Genomic DNA, 22,034 nt, shown 5'->3' on the forward strand with positions numbered 1-22,034 from the left:
CGACGCGGGGAACAAAGTAGTCTCCCGCGAAAATTTTCTTCAAGACTGAGTCGAAGAAAACGGAACGGCATCTCTCTTACATGGCTACCTAACATTCGAATAATTATAACGGCAAAGGTGAGGCAAATGGCATAAAAAATATCAAATCGGTACGTCTAAGTATGCAGCAAATAATTCTTTCAAAATAATTACTCCTAGACGAATTCATACTAGAAAATATATATCAACTATGATGTAGGAGCCCATTAGCAAATGTTCGTTATAATGGCCGCCAAAAATGTCTAGACACAGCGTTACTTACAGTGACAACTTTAATATGCACTTAATAACATGAATTTGGAAACACGAATTCTGGAATCATACACAGTAAAGACGATAGAGGAATACATGGGTACTATAGGCTTAATAAGCTATAATATCATAAAATAAGGTAACACCGGGAGGGCTCGTGGTGCAACACACTAGGCTCACTGACACTACTCGCTAGAGCTCTAGAGTCTAGACGCGCACTGGTACAGCGCTGACGACGCCGCGCTAGCTGAGAACGCGGGAACCGCTTGGGTGGCTCGTTGCGTTCACATGGTGGTAATTTCGTCGATCTTTGCGATATTTTCCACGCACTTGTGGAGTGAACGCAGGGATGAGTGAAAATTTGAAGGCAGAATAGATGAGGATAGGAGAACTTAGTGCGTTGAATCTGACGAGTGACGAACGACGTCACACTTAAGCATACTAGCTTATAGCAGGCAGTTCCCCATCCTGCTGTACCTACTCCGGCCTAACCTCTTCTGACCTAACCTATTCACGCTGCCCCGGCTCACAACCTTCATGCAGCTAATGACTGGCTCTACCAGCACACTTGGACCGCCTTTCTAACTTCTTGCAGCCAATGAGTTTAGATTATAAGGTCCGCTCAGGTTTGTTTTGGATGGAGAAAGGTTGTAGCTCGTGTAGGTAAGGCCTGAAGAGGTTAGACCAGAGGAGGTTTGGCCAGATGCCGTATGGCCATGTTTACTGTTGTTATATAGTCCTGATTTATATATGAATAAAGTTCATAATAAGATGACAATCTGCTGTTGGATGGTCTGGCTTCAATACCGTATCAGTCTCAATGTACCCGTCGAGCTGACACGTTCTAACTACCGCCGTTATTTAATGTAAGTTCTCTACCACGTATATCGCTGACTTTCAATCCGCCGAATAATTGTTTGTAGTTGTTATATTTGTGGTATGTTTAGTATTTAATGTCAGTTACTCGTATTTCAGGTAACCGGATATTTTTTTGAATAAAGTTTGGATTGCCAAGTATTCTTTATTCCACAACATTTACCTTTGGCAAGCTTATTTTGTGGCTGTGGACATCCGGCGCTATGGCTTTGGGCACTTGAATTCATAGGCCGTTATGTACTCCAGCGTTCTTACCTTTTGAAAGGAATATGAACTAAGTGTGAGTTTGGCAAAGCTGGCCTCCGGCATGCGCCCCGTCAGGTTTCAGATAACATAGTTTCTGTTACAAAATCTATCGTCCTTCGACGAGTGACTTACGCAGCTTCGTTTAATTACATTACTTTTAGCGCACAGCATCTGCCAGGGGTTAGGTTACGTTTCCAGAAGTCTCGGACGAATTTACGGCCGGTCTCGCGGCAAATCTCCAAATTCAGTGAACAAGGAATATCTCTCAAAATAATGATCATAGCTCGATGAAACTTGGTACACGTATTCACTAGGACCATACGGTGATGTTTAGCTCGCGAAGATTTTTTAAATTTCGCCTTCATTCGTGTGTTATAGGGCGATACGTGCGGAAATTCTCAGTGAGCAAGACATTTCTTCTGAACTACTGTACAGATTTGAACGAAACGTTGAATATACAACGTTGATGTTGAGCTCATGACAATTATTAATATTTTAACTTCTTTGCGAGTTTTTTTTTCATTTTTCCCTCATTCGTGACTTAAACAGCAATACGTGTCGAAAATCGCAGTGAGCAGGATATTTCATCTTGAATAATAAAACGAAACTTCGTATATTCGTAACGAATTGGAACTTCGTAAACAAACTTCGTAAACTAACTTCGCAAGTTATACGGATATAAGGAGAAACACTGGCATTACTCAGGCCGATTTTTAAACTTGCATTGACCAAGAGCCGTATACGTAAAGCCGTATAACTCGCAAACGAAGGCAAAATCGGAAAAATTGTCGCGAGCTAAACAAATTTGTACAGTAATTTAGAATAAATGTCTTGCTCACTGAAAATTTCGGCACGTATTGCCATATGACTCACGAATGCAGGTGAAATTTCAAAAATCTTCACGAGCTTAACATCACCTTTAGGTTCTATTGAATACGTGTAACAAGCTTCATCACGCTACGTTCATTACTTTGGGAAATATTCCTTGTTCGCTGAATTTGAGGAGACCGGCCCTAAATTTGTCAGACGTAATTTCACAAGCCTCACAGCATTCATTGTTAGACCTAGATACGGACACGGTTGAACTAATACAAGGTTGACCCACTCGCAGCTGGGCCTTGCGGATGTCATTTGTTATTCCACCCGTGAAATCGCCTTGGTCGTTGTGACGTCACCTTGTGACGTCACGGTGTTATTCAAACCAATTTGTAACATGGTTGAACTAATACAAGGTTGGCCCACGCGCAGCTGCGCCTTGCGGATGTCATTTGTTATTCCACCCGTGATGTCACCTTGGTCGTTGTGACATCACCTTGTGACGTCACACTGCTATTGAAAAAACTGACTTCTAACACCTGTTTTGCTTAAAATAAGACTAGTTGCAGTAAATAAAAATTTTTTGGGCCATTTAAATGAGGCAAATTTCTTCAGAGTTGAACTAATACAAGGTTTTCCCCACATGCAGCTGCGCCTTGCGGATGTCATTTGTTATTCCAACTGTGACGTCACGGCTCTTGTGACGTTAAACTTATTTGTAACACTGGTTTTGCTTAAAATATGATTATTTGCTTGCCGTAAATATTTTTTTGATCATTGTGATGAGGTAAACGTTTATAAATGCTTTCAAAGATGAAGTAAAAACGATGTGTTAATCTACACCATTTACATTTTCTGCCCACAGTGACGTCACTCTAGAGATGCGCAGAACGGCGAAAAATCGTCATAGCCGTGGATCAACCTTGTGTTCGTTTAACCATGGATTTGTAACACCTGTTTTGCTTAAAACAAGACTGGTTGCATGCAGTAAATAAATTTTTTGGGCCATTTTGATGAGGCCAATAATTTTTAAATGCTTTCAAAGTTGACATGAAAACAATGTGTTGATCTACACTATTTACATTTTGTGCCCACAGTGACGTCACTCTAGAGATGCACACAACGGCGAAAAATCGTCATCGCTGTGGTTCAGCCTTCTATTAGTTCAACCATGGATACGGATGCCTGCACTACCAGAGAACCTAACTATTCTAGATTTTTGTTTGATTTATTGAATTACTGATTATCCTGTTTAATTTTGTTAATTTATCTTGGGTCATATAATAACATTTCATGTAGATAGCGTACTTTTTTTTCTTGTAAATTTTTTTACTTATACATGTAATTTCTTTCTACAAACCGTATGCCATGGAACACTCGTTTTTTATCCTGCCATAATGGCGCGTCTTTTGATAGCTCAGTGAGCGCAGTAGATTGGACACGTTGGCGAAAGCTAGACCATGCAACAAATATGGCTGCCGATCACACAATGCATCTCGCGATTGGGTGCCGTGACGTCATCGTTTCGTTCGCGATAGCAGTGCACATTTTCAATGTCCGCGGAGGTTCGACGGTAAATACCGTCGGACGCTGGCGGTAATTGCCTTTGCCGCCCTGTAAAAAAAAGGAGCCTTGAGCATTGTGTCACTGGTCTGGATTACGGTGTTCCAGCGCTGCCTACAGCTTCTAGTTCTGTAACTGAGTAATAATCACTTACAGTAATGTTAGACTGCATGGTGAGAGTCTACACAAGCTCTCAGGCCCAACGGTCATCCTTGCGGTTGTCCTGTGGCTTTAAGTCTACCCTGCGTGGACACCCCGAGAAGAAGAAGCTTGGTGAGAGTGGGCATTGACTAGAGCGCTTATTTAATTAAGAGTAAAATTTGTGGCCTACCACGGCGCTCCCGTAAAGTTCCTTCAAAACCCAACGCATGAAGTTTCAGCCATCATTACCTTTGGGTTTGAATCTTACGTGGAAGTTTGGACTTTTGGAACGATTGTGATTGTTTTTTGATTATATGGATCGAATCATTCGAATGTATGCCAGTAGGTATGAAGCCATGAACTACGGATGTTGCGATTGCCGATTAGTAAAAAAGACTACATAGAAATATTTTTTTTGCCAAGTATTTTGTGACTTCATTTGTTCAAAGTACTGTCAAAGAGTCAAACAGGGTAAAAAGGGACGGTTTTAAGCCTTTTTGTTAATACCTACGGTACTACTTTTTACCATGAAAGTGACGAAACATTTCATAAACAAGTTTGGGCTCACTTTAAAGCCCATGGCATAGGTCTTTGCAAATTGCAACTTGCAAGTTCTATTGTATCATTTGTATTGCATCTCCAAAAAAATTCCATATGCTATTTGTAAGGTGCTAGACGCCATATAAAAGGCTCCTGAATTAATCTGGAAATGGGGTATAAACTAAAAAGGGGCACTTGAAATAAAACTAAATTTTAAACATTTGAACTATTTTGAAGCATGCAGAGTGTAGCTTAGCTACCAGGCCCAGCCTGGCCTGCCTTACCTTAGTTACCTACTCATCTATTACTAACAGACGTAAGTTCACGTAACAGTAGGTACTCTGAACTTCTGAAGTCCTCTTCCTTTGTAGCCTAGATGATGTAAATGTAGAATAAATGAAATTTTATGTATTTTTACTGGTTTTTTCTTCATTGACATAATATTAGGCTACCATATGTCCATATCCAGACATTACTGTTATTACTGTATTATTAATATGATACTACTGTATCCAAGGACTGATTACTGATCATCTGATGCCTGAAAGCAGCCTGATGCCGCTGAAGGCGCTGATGGACATGCCAATGATGATGCCATTGAGCATTGACAACGACCTTGTCCACTGCAAGCTTCATATCATATCAGCAGCCATGTACTATGATGTACTAGTATTTCTTCTGTATTTGTAAGCTTACACGATGGTTTGTAATTTTACACAAGTTTAATCCCAGCCTCAGCCATACTCAGGAGTCAGGATGATGTATGTTTTCGGTGAATTTTCCCGCGCATTTTCACTTTTTTTAAGCTATTGCTGTGCACAGTTGGCACAATGTAATGAAAATTGATTCTCATTGCGGCTTGCGCTGTTGCAGCGTATATTGTCGACTAAAATAGTAGAACTATTTTAGCTTTCTAAAGTATGGCGCACGGCGCATTTTTTTACCAGCATAGTACGCCGTACGGCGCACCGTGCAGGTCGTTAAAATGACAATAAATTCCTGCGCACCTGGCACATCTTCCTGAATCCTGACCATGGATCCCAGGGAGCAGAGGGTGGATGCAGTGTTGCCAATATATGGGTTTTTAAGCCCTAAGCATTGGAAGGTAATTTTAAGATGCGTCGCCAGGTAATTTTTAATGAAAAGCCATTTACTTTGAGTAATGAAAAACTATTGACAAGACACGAACTTATTTACAAGGTTGCGCCGTTGCATGCACGTCAGCATGTGTTACCCAAAATAACTAATTTTACCCTAAAAACAGTCCGATTGTACAGCAAGTGTCAACTGAACATGTGATTAATGCAGTCTGACCGCTCTAATGTGACTGCAACTACGTAATCGTAAGCTTGATGTTTACATTTTTTTGGCAGGAACTCATTGCAACTGATTTCCAGGCAGTTTTCACTGCATCCTGATCCATCCAACATACTGGAAACCTTACTTTTTTTCTAAATAGTTGGCCAAAGACTGAAAAATATATTAAATAATAGAATTTCAATCTAGATGTGTCAGCAAAATCTTCTGAAGGCGTAAATTTTGCTACTGAAGCGTCGCCAAAGAACTTGCAATATTCATCCACTCTCTGCGCAGTGGGTTTAATCATGTCAACTTGTCAAGTGATTTCACTATATCAAAAAAGATTGTAAAAAACATACCGTAAAATAGGGTAACTTTGACCGCTTTTTTATTTCAAAACAATGCCTTTTCGTTACTAGATAAGTTAAACTTAAATTGAAACATGCAAAATACAGGTCTATACTCTAGCTTTACTCACCATAAATTGCTGGCTTGCCTTTCATAGTTTTGATGTAATTTCAAAAAAGTGATGGTCTTTGTTACCCCAGCTCTTGGAGTTTCTTTGACTGGTTGGTAAAATCAATTTTATTTTTTGGTAAAATAACTCCAAATAACTCCAGGTTGTGGTGCATTGTAGTAGAACTCTTCTAGTTACATATGCAAAAGAGCCATGAACTACGGATGTTGCGATTGCCGATTAGTAAAAAAGACTACATAGAAATATTTTTTTTGCCAAGTATTTTGTGACTTCATTTGTTCAAAGTACTGTCAAAGAGTCAAACAGGGTAAAAAGGGACGGTTTTAAGCCTTTTTGTTAATACCTACGGTACTACTTTTTACCATGAAAGTGACGAAACATTTCATAAACAAGTTTGGGCTCACTTTAAAGCCCATGGCATAGGTCTTTGCAAATTGCAACTTGCAAGTTCTATTGTATCATTTGTATTGCATCTCCAAAAAAATTCCATATGCTATTTGTAAGGTGCTAGACGCCATATAAAAGGCTCCTGAATTAATCTGGAAATGGGGTATAAACTAAAAAGGGGCACTTGAAATAAAACTAAATTTTAAACATTTGAACTATTTTGAAGCATGCAGAGTGTAGCTTAGCTACCAGGCCCAGCCTGGCCTGCCTTACCTTAGTTACCTACTCATCTATTACTAACAGACGTAAGTTCACGTAACAGTAGGTACTCTGAACTTCTGAAGTCCTCTTCCTTTGTAGCCTAGATGATGTAAATGTAGAATAAATGAAATTTTATGTATTTTTACTGGTTTTTTCTTCATTGACATAATATTAGGCTACCATATGTCCATATCCAGACATTACTGTTATTACTGTATTATTAATATGATACTACTGTATCCAAGGACTGATTACTGATCATCTGATGCCTGAAAGCAGCCTGATGCCGCTGAAGGCGCTGATGGACATGCCAATGATGATGCCATTGAGCATTGACAACGACCTTGTCCACTGCAAGCTTCATATCATATCAGCAGCCATGTACTATGATGTACTAGTATTTCTTCTGTATTTGTAAGCTTACACGATGGTTTGTAATTTTACACAAGTTTAATCCCAGCCTCAGCCATACTCAGGAGTCAGGATGATGTATGTTTTCGGTGAATTTTCCCGCGCATTTTCACTTTTTTTAAGCTATTGCTGTGCACAGTTGGCACAATGTAATGAAAATTGATTCTCATTGCGGCTTGCGCTGTTGCGCTGTTGCGCATGTGTTTGCGCAATCCCGGCCGCGGCCAATGACGATTACGATTACCGTACGTTCCTTATCCGACAAGGCGGACAAGCGGAAGAGTCAGAAGTAACCCGGACATGTCTTACATTTTATTATTGTCAGTTCGACTCGTGTAGTCAATATACTTGCGTATATTGTCGACTAAAATAGTAGAACTATTTTAGATTTCTAAAGTATGGCGCACGGCACATTTTTTTACCAGCATAGTACGGCGCACCGTGCAGGTCGTTAAAATGACAAAATAAATTCCTGCGCACCTGGCACATCTTCCTGAATCTTGACCATGGATCCCAGGGAGCAGAGGGTGGATGCAGCATCGCCAATATATGGGTTTTTAAGCCCTAAGCATTGCCAGGTAATTTTAAGATGCGTCGCCAGGTAATTTTTAATGAAAATCCATTTACTTTGAGTAATGAAAAACTATTGACAAGACACGAACTTATTTACAAGATTGCATGCACGTGTTACCCCAAATAACTAATTTTACCCTAAAAACAGTCCGATTGTACAGCAACTGAGCAAGTGTCACCTGAGCATGTGATGATGCAGTCTGACTGCTCTAATGTGACCACAACTACGTAATTGTAAACTTGGGAGCGCAGCCGTGCACCACCAATTTTGTGCACCAATAAGCCCTGAATCGAACGCCTTGGATCTCTCCGGACCTACACCAATCAGCCGTGCACTACTCGGCTTTGTCCTCTTCCGGCCTTGACTACCACCTGCCGTGCACCACCAGGCCGCGAATTGAATCTGACTTCCAGGCATCGTTAAATTACGTAATTTTACGTTCACCGCATCTGAGGTTAGGTTTCAGATAGCATAGTTCTGTTCCAAAATTTATTGTCCTTCGACAAGTGGCCGTTCAACCAAGGGCTGGTTCGACCCATGGCCTAGATACGGACGGCTTGAAGTGTTGAAGGCTACGTTCCGGAAGGCAGGAATCATGATGGTCCATTATATCCAGGGCAGTGGTGGTCTTCGGCAGGCGACCCTGTAAACTTGATGTTTACATTTTTTTGGCAGGAACTCATTGCAACTGATTTCCAGGCAGTTTTCACTGCATCCTGATCCATCCAACATACTGGAAACCTTAAAAAAAATAAAAAAAATTGGAGGGGGTACTCCGACACGCTTTAAATAATAACTCTTTTTCGTGGGTCACATTATTAATTTTTAAACCTATTAGATATGCAAACTTTTTAAATCTTTCTTTTGAGTTACGTAGCCTCAGTATTAGGCCTTTGATGGCCATTGACAAAATTTTTCTATGTCAAATCGTTTTTGAGTTTTGAAGGTTTTTGTTAAAAAAAATGAAAAGTGGTCAAAGTTACCCCGCCGCCCGCCGGTCAAAGTAACCCCATTTTACGTACCTGAAACAGGAAGGAATATTTTAGTGACAAGTTTTGATTTAACAAATAGGAAGGAGGTAAATCATCTAGTGGCCAATTTGTAATATTTGCTGAAATTTCCTAAAATTTCTAGTAAAAGTGATTGTTTCACAGGTTATTTATAAAATTGGTCATAAAATAGGCAAATATTCTTATTTTTTACTAAAAAAATTGTGAAGAGGCCATAGGAACAATTGAAATTGGCCAGACCAGATTCATAGGCATTTTTGTCCGATTCACTGGTGGCTTCTGCCTAATTTATCACTTTAGTCTAGTGGTAATCTTTGAGTTCCAAAAATATGAATTCCACTTAGATTTTTCACTGTAATCAGTGGGATACTTGCATATTTGTTTGCATGGTGAAATTCATAGACATTTTTATTTTCAGTTCCCTACTTTGTCATTTCTTTCAAATTTAATTCCTTGCCTAAGAAACATTCAGCACTTGCATATGATACTTGTTGCTATGGCTGAACTAAGAACTGGAGGTGTGATATGTGTAACTATGTCAAAAGATTTTTTTGCTATGATCTATGAATACCAATTGAATTTTCAAATATTTTATTTACTGATAAAATACTGTCTTCTCAACAGAAACTTGATATATCATGGAAGAAAACCAGGTAAAACCGATTTTAAATACTCCAGGTCCAGCACCGATGAAGAAACCAATTCCAAAGCTGATGTGCTTGCAAGTTCCTCCTGAAAAGGTAAGCAATTGATTTGAGACAGCTTTGCAGCCTTGCAGGTGTGGTCTTGTTTTATTTTATGTATCATTAATGATAGTGGCATAGTTGCCCCTGCCACAAAGAAAACTATACTTCATTTAATCTAAGAAAGATATAACAATTTTAAATCTTTTACCATTTTGTCAGTTGTAAGTACCTAACAGTATAATGCAGAACAGTAACTATGTACATAATGGCACGCAAAAAAACATGTGAATAATTTCCAACATTTTGAGTTTCTGCCTCATGTGGTGCCTAAATGTCTACAGTAATAATATGAATCAGTTGTATTTGATCTTATAGTGAATGCAATCAGGACATTATTCTGATGTCTATCATAAAATGGTATATACCTATATATTCTACTATACCTATGTCAGTTCAATTATGTTGCCAGCTGCTTGAGAAACTTTAGGGAAGTACTTTTTTATTTAAGGGGAAAAAAATTAAAGGTATATTTTGAGTCCTGACTAAATTTGTATCTATTGAGGTTTTGTGTTCTTGGTGATGGATGTACATAATTTTTCTTTAATAAGCTTCTGCATTAACACAGTTGGAATTATGTATTAGGAATAATTGGATGGAACAAAATACTGAGTGTAAATTTCTTTTTCTCCTATCAAGTCTCTCAAGATCGCTGTTCAATTTAGGTTTACATCTTACCCATTTAACCATTTAAGGCTTCTAGCAATGTTTTTCATATTGCATTCATGCAATTTGAACTTCAGCCAATGAGCAACATATTTTTTTTCGCAATGAGGTATTATTGCATTGTTCTTTTCAATTATTGCATGGATGTACCTATGATATTTTTGGATGAATGTTCATGGTTTGTTTCTGACATCCTGTATAAAAACCCATAATTTGCAGGTGACTGTGAGAGGCAGCACTAATGTCCTTGTTCCAGCATCTCCTGGTCTCAGTCCTGCTGTTGGTATTCCAAGTCAAATGGCTCATCCTTCTATCAACTCTTCTGCCACCAACCATGGTATTTTTTAATTTTCATACTACAATAGAACAAAGTTACAGGGAATAATGCTTCCTCCCGGAATGTAGATTATTCTTTGATATTTTTACTATTCACTAGGTCCTAATTTGAAGTTTTATGTGTATAATTACCTACAATTATTTTGGGTTCATTTGACACATTTTGCCACACACAGCAAATTTTTTTTTTGTAGCTACAATGCAGAAAGATGGATTTATCTGTGCTTTCCAATTGTAATAAAATTTTAGACATGGAATAGAGATTGCTGATACAAATCAACACCTGAGATTGAGAGATTGCTGATAAACAAATAATAAACAATCAAATTATAAATTGGAGAAATATGGTATACAATGTTAAAACCCACCAAGCATTTTCATGTGACCAAGTAGGAAACAATTTTAGGTACTTTTTGAATTTTTGATAGTTCATATTTCATGAAGATCTCGTATCAAGCATTAACAGAGATTATATAAATGTTGCTTACAGGTGCTGTGAGTTCGGGTATTAGTGCTGCAGCGTCTTGCAGTGCTGGTGCAGGCATCAAAGTGGCCTCCCTTCTGCCTTCTGCTGCTCTGGCATGGCCTTCAAACTCTATTGCTTCACCAGTCATTAAAATGACGACTCCTATTGTGACCAAAGGAGGTGGTGCAGCAGCCATCCCTAGAATCACCATGCCTGCTGGCCACGTTTCTCAGTGGTTAACTGTTGCTGTGTCCAGTGGTGTCTCTCCCATCACGATCACCAGTGGACAGATCGGCAACAAGTTGGCTATAACTACAGCACCAAAACCTGAGCCTTGCTCCACTAACCGCCGTATTCTTCCTGCTCCAAGTCCTGGTGTTGTTAGAGTGTCGACTCCCTCTAGAATATCTCCCAATGCTTTAACTATCCAACAGGGCAATAAAAACTGCCTTAAACCTATTATCGCGGCAAATTCCGTACAAAAAACAGCAGTAGTTGTTTCTAATGCAGTTGGGGCTTCATCACATGTGCCACTTCAGAAACCTGCTATTCAGAATGGTGTCATATTGAGTCATGGTAAAATAACGGCTGTTATGCCTAGTAAAAAAACGGTCTCTTCTCCAAGTGAAGCTCATTTGAAAGCAGTAACGGCCGTCATACCTGGAGCTTCAACAGTTTCCGTGGTCCCAATTGGGCTCGCATCTCCTCCATTGCGTAAAAAAGAAACTGTTCTTGTTGATCTCACCGAGGACAAAGCATCTGATGATTGTATTGCTGTTGAAAAATGTGCAACAACACGACGGTTGTCTGCTGACGACGTGACAGTGAACTCGTCTGGTGCTCTTGCTGTTGCTGGTCGCGTTGTGAATGTCAATTGCACCCTACCCAGCACTCCAATAATTTTGCACACTCCCAAGATACCTCCATCAGTTTCATCTCTTCAAGGTAAATAACAATTCTCCTTTTTTTATGTTTCTTAATTTTGTGTTAATTTCATTCTTTTTGTACTTTTAAAACTGTAATCCACAACTACGAAATTCGACCTGAATGAAACCAAACAAAGGCTACTAATCTCTCCAGTTTTTGCACGCGACCACTGCAGGGTTAAACAGTACGGTACCTATAAATTGTTCCTTTAAAATAAATAGAGAATTCACCTGAAGACAAGAAAATTCATCTGTCATGAACAACCTGCTTATTCTTTTCCGTTACTCGAATTCATCAGCGAATTCAATTATTTCATTAAATTCTTCCCTGTAATTTCAATATGGCATTTAAGATCTGAATGAAAAGTTGAGTTCATTTGTCAATGCCTGCCATCACAGAGCAAATATTCTTCTTGAATTGGCTCCGATCAACTCTCAATAAAAAAAAAACTTTGTTTGTTCTAAAGCTACATATAAACATTAGAACTTCATCTTTACAGAAAAAGTTTTTTTATATAGAATTCATTTTTGGGAACAGGGGCAGCCAGTTCTACTATTGGAGTGCGACCCATCATCACGGTGCCTCGGTTGAGGCTGACATCTCACACGGCACTCGCCGCACTGCCTGTAAGTTTTTTCCTTCTCTAGTTGAACTTTGACATGAAATTGATAGTACCTATTTGATTTTCTTTTGACGATAAGGCCAGAAAATTGTCAAGGCAAATGATATTACAATAACCGGTAATAATTTTTCTGATATGGTTCTTTTGCTGAGGAAATTCATCTCTTAACCAAAAATTTTATGGTTGTTGAAATATATTTTTTACTGTGGATAATTATGATGGATTCCCGCTGGATTTTTTGAATATGTAAATTGTGTATCGTCAGATTTGAAAATGTATTGAATAATTGTGTGTTTTTTTTTCAGAGTTTAACCAAAAAAACTTCAAGCGGCACTATTAAGGTAACGGCGGCTGCTTGTTCTTCTGCAGCTGCAGTCAATAAAAAATCGTCTTCATCTGAAAGAATCTCCTGTTCTAATGTCATCACGAACGCTATCTCATCTACTTCCTCTTCCCCCAACATACGAGGTTCTTCTTCGACTACAATAAGTTATTCAAAATCATTAACTACATCCTCTGAACGACCCACAGCTTCATCTATTTCTACCTTCCTAGCCAGACCGTCTTGTGATTCTACAGAAGATTCCAGTGTCTCGTTAGCAGAATCCTCGATAGTTGTATTCGGGTCTGGAGGCGCCGGCTTATCCGCGTCAGTTACTATAGAAGACACCGACGTCACCGGCATTGAAAGCAGCACTTCTGTGGCCCAGCCATCACCCGACAGCTCGGTTCGTAGTTGTTCTTCCCCGGAAGTTCTATCCCCTAGTCCAGATAAAAGCACTGCTGAAATTTCCGAAGAAGACCATCCATGTTCAACAATTACAGCCAGCATCGAAACTGCTTCCTGTTCGCTTTCGGAGAAATTGAGCGCTATTGGCGAAGAAAATAATGCAGAGGGCAAGTTTGGGAGAGACCGTTCTTCAAAAGCCGCCATATGGTATGAACTTTTTGTTATATAACTAGTTTTTAATCTATTTTCTGAAATACAATTATTTATATTAACCACAAAACTCGTGGTTCTTCCGATGCCGTTATCCTGTAAATAAGTTCATTTGTATTATCGTTTTTATAATTAGCCATTCAACTCGCATTAAGTGAGATGAATGAGCCGTCGCGTTTAGTTTCATGTAGCCTCGAGACGACTAGGAGGGAAGTCACGAGATGACTAGGAAGGAAGTCACGGGACGACTAGGAAGGAAGTCATATATACCTTTTTGCTCCTTGTTTGTGAAGTACTTTATGGTAATCTTCTGTGATTCGCTAGTATACTACTGAAGTGCACTTATTTTGTTGATGCAATTAATATCATTATACAAACACATCTTTTGAAAACAGTGGTTTACAATTTATTTTATTTGGTTATAATATTTTCACATTTTGATTTTTGTTTTATACATTCAAGCCTAACCAGCTGAAAATAACTTCATACATTTCAAAATTTCATTGATTAGTAGAATTCGACTGTCGAATTCAACTGTGGAAATAAATCTTGGTCAAAATTATCAAACTCTCGACAGCTTGAATTCAAAATTTTTGAATGAAACTTTTCGTTTTAACAAAGGTATTTAGTTCCCATTCCTTTATCTGACGCTTGAATCTATAAATAAATTAATTTGTTTCTCTTTCTGCAGTTCAAAGGCGGGCATCATTCGCGTGCCGGATGTGAAGTTAGTTAGCCGGTCGTGCTACGCGGCAACCGCCGATAAGAACTCTGAGACATCAGCGGCTAATTCTGCGGATGAAACAACCGATGATGAGTCAGATATTGAGTGTGTCCGAGACGACAATGATGGTACAGTGTGTTCCTCCGAGTCCTGTTCCAATGCACAAGAAAAAGCTTTGCACACAGCGGTGATCGATGCTGAAATATTGACTGATAAAATTGACACGAAATTCCTGACCAACGACGAGCCTGATTCTTCAATGGATGCGTGTGGAACGACAAAAGTGGAAGGTAGTGTTCTGGAAGAAGCCGCAAACGTTAAAGACGTTCCTCTGCTCGCTAAAGAGGAAGTGCCTGCACAAGAAGGAGGCGAATCATCGAGCAATGCTTCTACTAAAACGGAAAATTCAGCAGCAGATGTGGAAGATGATGAATTTTGTTTGCAGTGCGATGAAGAAATTCCTGATATGCTCTCGAATGCGGACGAAGAGAGCCCTAAAAAACTTGAAGACATTAAGTTCTCTGAAGTATTAGCGCTGGAAAGGCAAAACCAAGTTGCTGAACTGAAAGGCACTAAACTGAAGTTCAAACTCAACGAGTTTAATGTTCTTGAAATTGAAAGCCAAACTCACAGTGATTCTGTGAAAATGGTTTCTGGTTCATCAAGCGGAAATTTTAGGTTTGGCTCAACAGTTCTTAATTTAGAACGCGCTCTCAAATCCAAGCAAAATAATGAATCACCCGTACCGAATATGTTTGGTTCAGATAAAGACGATGTTTCTGCGCCTCCAAACTGCACTGATAATGAGCAGGAGTCCAGGAAGATTACAAACAAACGTTATTCGACGGCGCCTGGAGTTAAAGGTGTAATATCCGCGCCAGCTTCCTGTACTGACGAAGTAGCGATTGTGGAAGATTCTGGTGGTGACTCGTGCACGATCACGGCGGAGGTGGTGCCAGAAGAAAGGCGGGTGTGCGTGTGTCGTGTGTGTGGAGGATACGGCCTACACGACGAGTTCATGCGGGGTGGGCGGTACTGCTCGCCTAACTGCTGCAGGGCTGACAACCAAATCGTGAGAAGAGTTCCTAAAACAATTTGATTATGTTTCATTCTTTGGGTTGGAAAAATTTTTTAATGAAAGGTATTGATTGAACTTGTTAGCACTTGGTTATTACGTCAATGTGAGCTCATTAAACAGCAAACACTCACTTACTATTGAAAGCTATTCGATGAATTGTTTCCTCGAACGTCTATAACTGTTGAGTGTTAGAATAGTTTTTAGAACAAACTTCGTTTTTCAAACCAACTTGTTTATTGTAAGCTATATATTGTTCTTATTATTGTACCAAAAATTTTGTCTATTTGAATTTTTCTAGTCTGTTGCTTATTTTTCACAGGAATCTGATTCTGACGACGAAAGTGACCGCAAACGACGGCGCATTGCATCCGACGGAGACTGCAAAGAGGATAAGGAAAACCGTCTTAGAAATCGTGCAAAAGATTTCCCTGACTTCTCTGCCCTGGCTAAGATTCATAACTCTCGGTGTCCATGGCTTGACCAGCGATCGCAGTTTTCATGGGTGCGCTACATCGAGTATTGTCAGAAAGTTGACGGACACGGTAAAGCAGCTCCTCTTAGAATATGGCCTGAGCCTTTCCCTAGCACTAAAAATCTTTTCCAACCTGGCATGAAGCTTGAAGGTATCGATCCACAGCACCAAAGTCTCTTCTGTGTACTCACGGTTGTGGATGTCATGGGTCATAGAGTCAAGCTTCACTTCGATGGTTTCTCCGATGTGCATGATTTCTGGACGTACGCTGACTCTCCAAATTTGTTCCCCGTGGGCTGGTGTGAACGAAACGGACGAGACTTGTGTCCTCCTAGAGGCACGTTAAGATTTTCTTGGAAAAATTACCTGGAACATTGCGGCGGTGCACCTGCTCCGCGCACGGCCTTCGTTAACCCAGCTTGTAGGAGTGCAACCAAAGCGAGTATTGTTCGACCCGGCATGAAATTGGAAGCGGAAGATCGCAAAAATGGATGGATATGTGTTGCTACTATCCATGACGTTTTGGATGACAGGGTTCTTATCCATTTCGACGGATGGGGCCCAACTTTTGACTTTTGGACGCAGATGAGTTCGCCTTATATTCATCCTGTAGGATGGTGCTCTGAAAACGACATGAAGCTTTCTGCTCCTCAGAACTACATTAATCCAGAAGCATTTAATTGGCCGGAGTATTTGAGAGAAACCAATTCGTCTGCTGTTCCTGCCAAGGCATTCATATCTCGAACACCGAGGAGCTTCAAGAAGGATATGAAACTGGAAGTGGTTGATAAAAGGAACCCAATGTTGGTACGCGTGGCCACTGTAGCCGAAGTTTACAACTATCAGGTAAAGATTCATTTTGATGGGTGGGATGACATGTACGATTATTGGGTGGATGATCACTGCGAGGATCTTCACCCACCTTCTTGGTGCAGCAAGACTGGGCATCCTTTACAGCCGCCAATGGTGGATGAAGAGGCAGACAGCAACGGCTGCGGGGTTCTAGGATGCAAGGGTTACGGGCACGTCAAAGGTCCTATTTACACCACTCATCACACGTCTTATGGATGCCCATATTCTGTGCAGAATTATGACAAAGATCTCGAGTCCCTCATCCCTGACCGCGTACTCAGTAAACCGGAAAAGAAATCCCGCAAAATAACTCACAAATCTGTGCTCTTGGACTTGGGCACAGGAGACCTAGACGATGAGGATAGCCTTAAGAAGCGTGTACGGAAACGGAGAAGATTTTTTGATGAAATATCTGCTCCTGAAAACAAAGTTAAGATTTCGAAGCCGTTTGTTGACTCTACTGAGGCGGTTAACCCGACAGCGGGAAGTGCAGATGTTAATTGTAACAAGGACCAGGAACAAAGCGCTGATGTTGAAGTTCATCAGTCTGTGTTCTTCGGTGGATTTACGCTGCCGTCAAGTCAGCGTCCCGCCCCCAACTGGCGACATGTCAGACATCTTCTCGAGCCTCTGAAAGAAGTCGACCGGGACGCGGTCACAGAATGGTCTCCAGAAGAGGTATGTCTTTCATATCTACTCATTTTCTTATGTCCCCCAAGAACATGAGAGTTACGAGTGTGGGCTTCTTCTATATATATATATATATATATATTAGTGTTCTTACACTATTTTTTACGTGTGCTGTAGTAGGTTGATTACACCGACACAGCGGCCTTAGATTTAAGAATGTGGGCTAGGAATTCAGAGTAATTAGTGGCCGTTTGTCATCCGAAAATTCTCTTTATGCAAGTTATATTTACCTAAATTCACATATTCGTTCTCGAAATCGGTTTTCGATATATCTCTTATTGGTATCCCATATGAATTCTGTTTTTTAATTAAAATTTGCCCTTCATGAATAGTTACTTTTTATAGAAAAATTTATTCTAGGACTCTGTAAAGATCACCATGATCTAGGTGGCTAACCGTGTGATCTGTTAGGTCAGGTTGGTCAGGTGAACGCCGCGGTCGAACGCCCGGCAGACAGTGGAGAATTTAAATGACCCTTAAATGCCCCTTGTTATTAACACGTTTTTTCTTAGCTTAGCTTCGCGTTTGTTTGTTTGTTTGTTTGTTTGTTTGTTTGTTTGTTTGTTTGTTTGTTTGTTTGTTTGTTTGTTTGTTTGTTTGTTTGTTTGTTGTTAACATTGACAACGAAAATTAGCCCACTTCTGATTGCTCTAGAGATCTGAAATTCGGCTTGCAGGCTATTTTCGCCTTACAATTTCAGATTCAATCATAAAAACTATCAATTAAAGACCTAAATTAGCTTAATTGAGTAAAGTATATATAAATAGTATATATATAGTATAGCAGATTTATGATTAAAGCGAAAAGCATACAACACTTAAATTTTGGAAATTTGACGGTGAATGTAGAGCCCGACCCACGTTTTTTTGGGGCGAACCATAATTTATTTCTACTTTTTAGTCCACAAAAAAAAGTGTTGGTTTTTTAAAAAGTTTTTTTAAGTATTTTATTTATACTTGCATCATGTACAGATCACCGTGACATAGGCCTGGTTAATTGTGTGTTTGTTTGGTCAGGTGAGCGCGGCGCTGGAGCGTCTGCCTGGCTGTGATGGCGTGAGCGAGCGATTCATGAGCCAGGGTGTGGACGGTGAAGCTCTGCTGCTCATCACTCAAGAAGATCTGGTCAGGCAGCTCAAGCTCAAACTCGGACACGCGCTCAAAATCATGGCTTTTGTTAATAGTTTACGCTCTAAAGATAGGTGAATAATTTGTTCCATTAATTCTTGTGAATTATTATCATGAGGTTAACCTGTCATTTTTGTTATCTATTTATTTTTTGATACCAGTATTGATTTTGATAAATTAATGGTAACTAAACTCCTTCGGTGAATGTTATCAGAACCTTTTTGTTGTGCAAGCTTGTAAATAATTTTTTCTTTAATGAATATGATATAAGGGTATAAATTTCGTCTATTTCTATTCTAATGTTGAAACAGGGCAACTTCCAGCTGTTGAGATGTTAATAGTGCTTCATGTTATGGGAAGAATTCGAGTAGCAATTATTGGTGTCATTCGTTGATCCAAACCTGTGTATCAACAGGCGTAGGTTTAAATATGCCTGTCTAATTATAGTGTAGGGTTGACAAATGTGACAGTGCTAATAATGACTATTGTGTAAAACAATAATGAATTATGACTTTGAGACTAATAACTGATAGAATTGTGGGTTCGTAAATGTTGACAGGATTATTGTTGTTATGCGACTTTTCGATATATAAAGTGCTATCAATTCAATTGCTCTTAAATCTTTCGATCTAAGTTTTCCTTAGAACGAAATGCATCTAGGAAGTGGGAAGTGCGAGCTCCACAAACAGCCAATCCAGTCAGACCAGTAAATTATTTTAAAAAGCGAAAGAATCCTTAAATATTTCCTGAATCAAATGCCCAAATAGAACCAAACTGTCAATAATACAGTAGCAATCTTCATAATAAATCATATATGGCAACATGATTTGATGTATTTAATTATCGAGTAACTGATGGTACGATAAAACGTATGGTGTATTAGTCTTGAACATTTCTGCGCCAGGGCTGAGCAAGTGACTGATGAGATTTTGGCCGCAAGACTGCTCTCATGAGACAAAAATAAGTTTGTTTTGCTAGATAGGATGACGTCATAAGGATCTCAAGGCCTGCGTGCGGTATTTTTTGACGTTCCATTTCAGTTGTTAACTAGTAAGATCCTCGTGTTGTATTGAAACTCAATTTTGGAAGCTAGAGTGTCAAATAGTTACTGATTTAAAGCTCTCTCGTAATCGTTGTTGATTTTGGCTTGTGTAGAAAGTTAATGGACTTTGAATTTCGAATGTGTAAGATATTTCGGAGGCGACTTAAAAACATCAATGTTTATGTATCTGGCATTTATTCGTGTGAATTAACCTCTTGTTGCTCGAGTTCAATAATTTAAGAATTTTTTCTATCGTCAAACGGTATTGTGCTGCAGGCATTAGAACTCTCCAGGCTTTCATCGAAGTTCTTGTTTTAGCTTATTTGTTTCTACGTCGACTAATCATGTGGGTCAAATGTCCTGGAATGACAAAGAAAAACTTATGTTGAAGGCGATTCTTGTTTGATACTTTTTCGCGTTAATTTTTCAACGGTATGATTTTTGGCTCAACTCTCGTCCACAAATTTCTTTACGTCGATCGCGTCTCCATTGCCGGGGAAACCAACTTCTGTTGTGCTTTCCTATTAAAAAGTGAATTGAACTATTAATTGATAATTAATTTTTCATCGCCATATCGGGAAAAAATTTTTATGCAATGCTTTATTATGAAAAAAGCACACTGAGGAATCCACGATTTTGGCACCGAAAACATTCATGTTTTTTTATGGTTCATGCCGCCATGTGCTTCTATAAGAGAACTAATAATTTCTCCATAAGGCTTCATCGATGTGGCTGTGAATTTCTGCTTCAATCATGCCTTGACGTAGGTACTAGCATTCCGATCCGTTTGCTGTGTTTATAATTGTTTGGAATCATTTTTGTATTACATCACCGTTTCCGCGTACAATTGCAAACGGTTGCTCTAGACTCTAGAGTATCCACGAGAGTAATCTTTCGTTGTTGCAGGTTGAAATCAAAGGGAAAGTTTTCTGTGGCATTTTACAAATATCTGGTGAATTTCCTTACGTTTGGACTGTGATGGAAAAAGCGTATTTGCTGCATTATCTCCACATTAAATGAGTTGATGGCGTGGAGGAGTGTGCATTATTGACCGTTTTGTACCTTAGTTTTTCGTTTATTGTGAGTTCTGCGTATTGCAATTTTATTATTAATTATAACATTTCCTCTTGGCGGCTGTGTTGCCATACTCATCGTTTTTAGAATACAGAAAAATACATTATATTTGTTTCGATGATTTCTTACTCCTAATTTGGGGTACTCAAATGAGAGCTAAGATCTGTAGCCTTGTGCGTATCATAAGCATTCGAAATCAATCTAGCCGAGTGATGCTAACCCGTCGGTTTCTTGGAGATATGGGTTTCTTAAAGCTATAAAAATGTTTTAAATGCTCCGGAGTGAACATGTCTCAATTTGTATCAGAAATTCGAATTCGTCTGCTAGCCTTGGAGTGAATCATAGGCTACAACGGACTTCTTTTCCCCGACTCTTCAAATTAATGACTGAAATATTTGACTGTCTATTGAATTTTATTTGAAACTTGTTTTCGACTTTGAAAATACTGCTCAACAATTTTGCCTTTTCAAATTATGCATAGCGGTTGTCCCGCGCTATTATTAAGCGACACCTGCCTGGAGAAGGGTTTATTGACTAAATTCGTGGGATAAGTAAGACAGCATCTGTCTTGAGAACTTATCTTGATACAGGGTGGCAATACACGAGAGTTATAAAGAGTTACAGGCTAAGACGTCGACTGTTATGTCGGAGTAGCTCTAACGCGAGTTACATCGCTGCGGGCTTGTTAGCTTCTGGGGGAGGGGGGTTGTTAGCTTCTGGGGGGTTACTAAGGTTCGCCCATTTATAGACTTCGTACCTCCGTTTGCCGAGTTCTTGTCCCCGTGACATAAATGCTGTATAAGCTGTCGACTCAGCGTCTGAGGCAAGCTCTCAGTGACACTGTGGGCTCATAGCTAACTAGGTCTGCTGGTAAACGCACGAGGATTTATAATTTTATATCCACAAACTGCTCCCGGGCACGGTGAATAAAGGCTTGAAAATGATTAATGTTCTTTAGAATGGCAACCATATAAATGAATTAACTGTTCAAATATATTTAACTTATTCGCTAGTGTTGATGGTACGTGCAGCCGTTCAACAAACGAAAAAAAGGATATGAGTGCACACGTCTCTGGGTGCACGAGTTCGTTCTCGTTCGCTCTCATACAATATATAACATAGTGATATCGATGCTGAAGAGTGGCCTGTTGCCGATTCTTGTAATCTCGTTACTTACAAGTTACCTCATCGTTACGTTGGCTGTATATGGTCCAATTATTTCACTATTACAATTTTTAGGATAAATGGGTGGAGGATTCCCTTGATCATTCCTTTCTGTCTTAACTTTGTGAACGCACGTTGTTAGCGATGAACTCAACTAAACGCACCTGCAATCGACCTTCAGTTTGTACGCTCGGGTTTGGAACATTCATCAACTAGGC

At 39.5% G+C, this 22,034-nt stretch overlaps 1 protein-coding gene across 1 annotated transcript; it reads left to right on the plus strand.

Moving 5' to 3' along the window:
* The first annotated feature begins 4,038 nt into the window (after positions 1-4,038).
* On the plus strand, positions 4,039-20,768 carry LOC108679940. Its single transcript, XM_018168685.2, has 9 exons — positions 4,039-4,065; positions 9,518-9,633; positions 10,522-10,639; positions 11,129-12,049; positions 12,569-12,657; positions 12,959-13,590; positions 14,285-15,389; positions 15,715-17,397; positions 18,426-20,768. Exons 2-9 carry the CDS (start codon positions 9,532-9,534, stop codon positions 18,612-18,614), a joined length of 4,839 nt encoding a protein of 1,612 aa, XP_018024174.1. The 5' UTR covers positions 4,039-4,065; positions 9,518-9,531; the 3' UTR covers positions 18,615-20,768.
* The last annotated feature ends 1,266 nt before the right edge of the window (positions 20,769-22,034 follow it).

This window comes from Hyalella azteca, unplaced genomic scaffold (assembly GCF_000764305.2).
Source record: "Hyalella azteca isolate HAZT.00-mixed unplaced genomic scaffold, Hazt_2.0.2 contig11425, whole genome shotgun sequence".
NCBI classification, from domain to species: Eukaryota; Metazoa; Arthropoda; class Malacostraca; order Amphipoda; family Hyalellidae; genus Hyalella; species Hyalella azteca.